Genomic DNA, 7,652 nt, shown 5'->3' on the forward strand with positions numbered 1-7,652 from the left:
AAGATTCCACTCACATCATGAGAAGTCAGTACAGTAAGATTTTGTCCATTAATTATTTTTAAAACTTCAGGTGCTAATAAAGCCGTTGCCCCAATTACTCTTAGGCAGTGGGGCCACCCACGTGAAATTACATCTAATTCTCTGCTTAGATAAGCAATAGGTTGCTGGTGAGGCCCTCGGGGTTGTGTCAAAACTCCCAAGGCTATACCTTTCCTTTCGGTGACAAACAAATTAAATTCTGACCCTGTGGGCGAGCTCAGAGCTGGAGCTTGCAGGAGAGCAGTTTGAAGAACCTTAAAAGCCTTTTGAGTTTCTGGTGACCAAACCAGTTTGTCAGTTTGGGCCTGCTGAGTTTCAGGTATAAGTTTATATAAAGGCCGGGCAAGTTCCCCATAACCCGGAATCCAAATGCGACAATAACCTGTGATTCCCAAAAATCCTCTCAATTGTCTTAAAGTCATAGGTAGGGGATGATTTAGTATAGGCTTAATTCTCTCAGGGCCTATGGCCCTAGTCCCTTCTGATATGATTAGGCCCAGATATCTAACTGATTGTTGACAAAGCTGAGCCTTTTCTCTTGATGCCTTGTAACCACAGCCTGCCAGAAAGTTTAAGAAATCTGAGGCTTGTGAACAAGATTCCTCTGTCTCAGCACAGAGCAAAATATCCTCTACATATTCTAACACCACCGCTTCAGATCTATTAAAGTTTTGTAGATCCCGTGACAAACTTTGCCCAAATAAGTGAGGACTGTCACGAAATCCCTGGGGCAAAACTGTCCAGGTTAACTGAGAAGCTGGCTGCGTAGGGTCTTCAAAGGCAAATAAAAATTGACTTTTCTCTGCCAAAGGCACTGAATAGAAGGCATCTTTTAAATCAATTACTGAGAAATATTTGGCTCGTTCAGGAATTTCAGACAATAGAGTATAAGGATTAGGCACCATGAGGTGTAAAGGAACTACAGCCTCATTTATTATAGGTAAATCTTGAACTAGTCTCGATTTACCATTTGATTTCTTTATACCCAAAATAGGAGTGTTGCAAGGACTGTTACAGGGAATTAATAGTCCCTGTTCCTTTAAATTTTCAATGATGGGTTTTAACCCTTCCTTAACCTCAGGTTTCAGAGGATACTGCCTCTTATGTGGAAATAAGTGGGTCTTTGAGCTTGGCAACTACAGGAATAGCATTTTGTGCTCGACCCACAGATTTTCCATCAGCCCATACTCTAGGATTTACATTTTGTTCAACTAGAGGAAGAGAAAGGGAGGGCTCCGTATTCGTAAAAACAGAGGCATGGACCTTGCTCAGTATATCCCTCTCCAAAAGGGGTGAGGGAGATTCTGGCATGATCAGAAACTCGTGTGAAAATAGCACAGAATTGTTATCAGAAACTCGTGTGAAAATAGCACAGAATTGTTATGCACCGAGCCCGTATCTCCGAACCCACCGAGAGAGCGAACAAGTCCACCACAGTAATGCAAAGGCAAGAAGAGAATTTTATTTCCAGCCTGCTAGGGCTCAAGTCTCATTCGACACGGCAGAATCTGACGAAAGCCCCGAACAAAGGAGTATGGCTGCTTATATACAGGCAGTTCTTTGTCTCAGTTACAGGAGTAGCTGGCGTTACATGATTGGCTAGGCAGGATGAGCGCATGTCCTGTCTCTTTCTGGTTGGTGTGTACTGGAAGTCTTCCTAATTTGGTCAAGGAATGGATTGGACAGGCAGAATGAGCTCATACATTGCCTCCCTTATGTTATCACATATAGGAATTTTTCCCTATATGGTCAAGGACAGGAAACATGACTCAGGTCCCCGGTGATATGCACCTCACTGAGCCGTCCGGCCTGCCTGACAAGAATCCCAGTTGCAAAATAAAGAATTACTGAAATAATACCTTTTGGCTCGTCCAGACAGTCCCATTATGGAAGCGGATCGGGAAGAAAGTGGGCCAGGGTCTTCAGTAAGCACAGAGTAAGTTGCCCCAGTATCTAAAAGGAAATCGCCGGTTTGGCCCCCCACAATTATTAATACCCAGGGTTCCTCAGGTGTAATTAGGACGGGAGCTTGTGTGGGCACCCCTGGGCACCTTCAGTCATGATTGTCTTGAGAGTCTGACCCCAGAGTCCTACGCCTCTGAGGGCAGTCTCTCTTCCAGTGTGGTCCTTTGCAGACTGGACATGGAGCCGGGGGTGGATTAGATGCCTGAGGGCAATCCCGATTGAGGTGCCCCTCCTTTCCAGAATAATAGCAAGCTCATCCCTTTTCACCTGGGTTCCTCTGGGCATTTTTCTCTGGCTGCTTAAGAGCGTTTTTCATAGCCATTGCAAAGGCTTCCGCCTTTTCCTTTGTCTTTCTTTTCCTCATATTCCCTACCGTAATAGACCATCTGAGCCAGTTGTAACAGAGTATCTAATGACTGATTTGGTCCATACGCCCGTTTTTGTAGCTTATGGAGGATATCTGGAGCCGACTGAGTGATAAATCTATCTTTTAAGATCACTTTTCCTTCTTCACTCTCGGGATCAATCTCAGTGAATCTGCGAAGAGCTTCTCTTAGTCTGTCTAGGAGCTTCCTTCTCCTCCTGTTCTATGTCTGCCAATTTGCTATAGTTTAAAAGCTTAGAATGTGCCTGCCTGAGTCCTTCAAGAATACATCTGACAAAATGACTCTGATCCCATCTTCCTTTAGCTGAGTTGTAGTCCCAGTCTGGTACTATAATTGGGACTACCTGATTCCCAGTAGGGAGGGCCGCTATCTCGTCCTCTCTCTTCCCTACTGATTCATTACCAAGCCATTCATCTCCATAAGCAACCACTTTTCCCAAAACTCCAGTCTTTGAGTCGGGAGTCAGCGTTTGTCCCAAGATATATAAAACATCCTTCCAAGTAAGGTCATAAAGCAAAGTAACACCTTTAAAAGCTCTAATATATTTTTCTGGGTCCTCTAAATAGTCTCCCAGGTCCTCCTTGGCCTTCCTGCCTGTTACCCTCTCATAACAGCAGGGACATTGTGATGGTTCTAATAAGAAGGACCATACAGAGTACTGTTGAGAGCTTCCCTGACTGCTCCATGCTGTTGCTACCTCAGCGTCTGTCTGGGGAGCAGGCAGCCTGCAGATCCTTGAACTCACAGCAGCCAGTCCTGTGAGCACCTCCATTAGATGACCCCCTTCCTTGACACCAGCAGTCTTGCTAAACCCCAGGGTCTATTGCTCAGGCCCCCCTTCAATGACACCCTCAGAGCTCACCAGAATCCTGCTCCTCTGGTTTGAGTGGACCCATCCACGCTCAGCCTGGGGAGCCCACAGCACTTCACCCAGGGTCCCTTAGAAAGGCCTGAACCCCAAGAACTGGAGCTTTTTCTGCCTGGTTCTAGCCTAATCTCCCTCAGAAATTCCCACCCTAAACCCTCCCCTCCTGAGATGTCTCAGCTGTGCTGAGTGAGAAGACTCAAGCTCAGGGCTCCTGAGTGTGGGTCTTGGGGAAGAAGCATCAGAGCAGAGAACTTGCTAAAGATATATTTAATGGCCCCACCTCAGACCTGCAGATTCATAACTTCTTAGAGTTGGGACCAGACCTTGAGAGGTTCATAATCACTGAAATGGTTCAGAAAGAATCTGAACCATTGGCCAAGTGATTTCCAGCTGTTTCCCATCAGGGTCATGTGACCAGTGTTAGGACAGGACCTCCCTGGTGCCTTCCCCAGAGAGTTCTCTCTTGGTCCTGTGGGGGCATCAGTGTGGTGTGTAGGAAGTGCTCCAGGGGACTCTAACAGGAAGCCCGGGTTAAGGACGTGGCTCCTGGTCCATCTGTGAGAGCTGAGGCCTGGCTTCAGTCTGAGGAGAGGCTGCAGGGTGGGTCTAGCTGAATTTGGACCAGGGAAGTCAGTCAGCTCACATCATCTGTGTGAGCAGAGGGTTAGGAGCTCTCTCTGAGGAGAGAACAATCAAGAAATAAGTTCACAGGCTAGTCTCCAGGTAGGAGGTGATTGTTCCCGAATCTCTCCTGAGACAGGACAGGAGAGGTGGGTCTTTTCAGCTTTTCAAGTCCTTCTGTCTGTAGGTGAAGTAGTTGCAGGTTAAAGAGCTGTGCAGATGCCTTTGAAGGTATTTTCTCAAGATGCAGAGGTGTGTTTGCTACATAACATCCCCAGAGAAGACAGAGCAGGAGGAAGAAGAGGAGGAAATGGTAGCTTCTCAGGTACATGTTCTGTTCCGGGCCTGGGCTTGTCTGGTTTTCCTCCCGAAATGCCTAGACTGAGAATCTGCAAACCTTTAGTTCTCTGGTTCTGATTTTTCTGCCTGAGGTGTTTGTTATCCACTTCTTATTTTTTCCTTTTCTTCTTATCATAGTGAAGACCAGCTCTTTAGACCACCTCTCCCTTGTGTCCCAGATCCTGTTCTCCATCCTGTCTCTATCCTGGCTTTCTATAGAACATGATGAGTTCCCAACCTGAATGAGTGACTTTCAGCTGGTGAATATATTCCCTTTGTGAGAGCTCAACACGGAGAAGCACTGGTATCCGAGATTCCCACTGGGATGTGGTTCAGTGTTGGGATCTTCGGGAAGTAGGGGAAATGCCATGATGAGTTAACACGTGGATACAATTCAGATCCTTAGGCGTTAGAAAATGCCCTTATATATTGAATCAAGTCAGTGATCCAGAATTTTTCAAAAAATGCACCGAAATAAAAAGAAAACTAGGAGACACTCCTCTGTGATGCTAAGGCTTACTAGTTAAACACACTGTTAGGATACAAAACAGAGGAAGTATATATAGAATGAATTTGCATAAAACTGATATCTGTTTGTTAGGTTCAAGTTATAATTTCCTTATTTTTCCCTAAACGCCCAGGCTCTGATAGTGCATCTTCCGTGTGATCCATTTACACCATGACAGGTGATGTCCACTGGCTCTGGTGATTTCTCTGAGATTATCAGGTTAGGTAGTTCATTTTATCCTCTGTCTTTAAACAAGGCTGTGGAAAAATGGAGTGGGGAACGTGTGAAAACCCTCACAGTTAATGGAGAAATTCTGCGTCTTTTTGGTTTCTCATGGAAAATGAACGCTCACTGTGTTGATGATAGACACTGGGTTTTGGGAGTAGGCATTTTCATCACTCAAGCCCAGGTGTGATGTTTCCAGTACACTCCACACTCATATCACACATAGTCTTCTTATTCACATTTTTTTTCAAAATATTTGCAATAATCATATTGGTGCTAATCTGTTTTCACCTGTGTTGAATTTCTAAGATACAGCTCAACAAAATGATACAGTTTGTCAAGAAATTAAAGTTTCAGAACCAAGAGATCTAATTTATCTTATACTGTTGTATATGTTTCCCCTAGTGTATTTAAAATATACAAAGAATATCATTCACAAGTAGATGTATATATTTTAACCCATTAAAAATGATCTTGATTTTATTGACATGAATCAGTTCAGTTCAGTCGCTCAGTCGTGTCCAACTCTTTGCGACCCCATGAACCACAGCACGCCAGGTCTTCCTGTCCATCACCAACTCCTGCAGTTTACCCAAATGCATGTCCTTTGAGTCGGTCATGCCATCCAACCATCTCATACTCTGTCGTCCCCTTCTCCTCCTGCCTTCAATCTCTCCCATCATCAGGGTCTTTTCAAATGAGTCAGCTTTTCTCATCAGATGGCCAAAATATAAATGTATAGCATTTGGCAAGGCTTTTTAGCAGAGTTCAACTTTAACTGAACATCAGTGAATTCATACTGGGGAGAGACCTTATAAATGTAACGAATGTGGCAAATCTTTACCCATTATTCACTTCTTACCCAACATCAACGAATCCACACTGGGGAGAGACCTTGTAAAGGTACAGAATGTGGCAAAGCCTTTAACTGGCACCTGAGTCTTACTGTACAACAGCGAACTCATACTGGGGAGAAACCATACAAATGTAAAAAATGTGGCAAAGCCTTTATCCATTGTTCACATCTTACTCGACATCAACGAATCCATACTGGGGAGAGACTTGATAAATGTACAGACTGTGGCAAAGCCTTTCCCCAGAGTTCAGGCCTTTCTCGACATCAGAGAATTCATACTGCAGAGAAATGTTAGACATGTAAGGAATGTGGCAAAGGATTTCATCACAGCTATTACCTCACGCCCCATCAGAGAATACATACTGCAGAGAAACCCTAGAAATGAATCAGTGATAAAAAAGATAGATCCTACAATTTTCAAAAAATGAGTGTTTACTTTGGAAAGATGCATGAATGAAATACAAAATATAGACAAGTGTTTAATTAAACATCACAAGTAAATCAATGCCAGAGAATTCATACCAGAAACCATTTCATTAGGACCACTTTTGTTGAATTACTCTAAACAGAAACACTGTAGCAAGTATTCCATATTTAAAACATGCACTAAATTGATATGTTCATATGGATCACAAGATGAAGGGGTGGATATTTGCAGAGGTATAATTATTAGTCATGTATCCTTGTTTATATTAATGTTATTTGAGATCATCAAGGAACCCAAACGAATGTCATTCAACTCTCAAGTAACTCTGCTGTGATTTGTTTCTACTGTATATATGAACATCTGTTTTTGATGGTTGTTACCTCGATTGTAAGAGAAGCCCTTCTAGGTGGGAATCATTTATAATTTTTCCCCAATTTATAAGATTAAGAACACAGTAATGTTATATGCACACTAAACCTCTAGATGGAGGTATTTGTCACTGATGTCGAACATCTGTGTTGTCACCATGATGTAAGTGTTCAGGGAATAATTCAAAGTAAGAAGGAAGTTTGCTCTAAGTTTTCAATAATTATGTCAATTGCTTTTTAAGCATAAAACAAGGATTGTTCATTAAAATCGAAGGTCTTTTTATAACATCAACATCGAGAAATCATGCATATTAGCTGGCAGGCTTGAAGTAAGGACACCTTCTCTTCCACCTGATGTAAGTATAGAAAACTCTTTCTGGAAGAGTCATATTAATATAATTTATGTCCATCCCTGTTTACTACATTAGCCTCCATTTTGTAAACCACATAAATCACATTCACAGATCATTTCGTCAGAGAAACAGGAAAGTATTTAGAAGCTCGTAATCTGTATTTTAATCAAGGATCAAACAACAGTTCTAAAGTTTTATTCCCTCTGTGTAAAATTAATGTATGTTCATTAATAAAAGTGAATGGTTTTTTCATGTTACCGTTGATGTGGAATGAAGGAAGGGTAAACGCACCACCAGCATTAACGTCTCCCACCTATTTAAGATTTCAGGAAAGATAACGTTATAAGAAACTATTTGTAGCACAGGGGGATGGCATGTGTAGAAATTAGTTCCTTACTGGTGTTAAACTCTCATAAATTCATACATTTTCCACCATTTCTATGCTGTATCTCCTCTCCCATTTTGAACCTACTCGGACATTGTGATGGTTCGAATAAGAAGGATCATACAGAGTACTGTTGAGAGCTTCCCTGACTGCCCCGTGCTGTTGCTGCCTCAGGGTCTGTCTAGGCAGCAGGCAGCCTGCAGGTCCTTGAACTCCCACCAGCCAGTCCTGTGAGCACCTCCACTAGACGACCCCCTTCCTGGAGACCAGCAGTCTTGCCAAACCCCAGGGTCTACTGCACAGGCCCCCCTT

The 7,652-nt window shown here is 43.1% G+C and overlaps 1 protein-coding gene across 1 annotated transcript in view; it reads left to right on the forward strand.

Moving 5' to 3' along the window:
* Window positions 1-6,102, forward strand: part of LOC128064008 (zinc finger protein 345-like) — a 53,424-nt gene extending 47,322 nt beyond the window's left edge. Inside the window, exon 6 of the mRNA XM_052656830.1 lies at window positions 5,819-6,102. Coding sequence (XP_052512790.1) covers window positions 5,819-6,102 — 284 coding nt within the window. The remainder of the gene's footprint in view (window positions 1-5,818) is intronic.
* Window positions 6,103-7,652: the final 1,550 nt, after the last annotated feature.

This window comes from Budorcas taxicolor, chromosome 18, assembly GCF_023091745.1.
Source record: "Budorcas taxicolor isolate Tak-1 chromosome 18, Takin1.1, whole genome shotgun sequence".
Classification (NCBI taxonomy): domain Eukaryota; kingdom Metazoa; phylum Chordata; class Mammalia; order Artiodactyla; family Bovidae; genus Budorcas; species Budorcas taxicolor.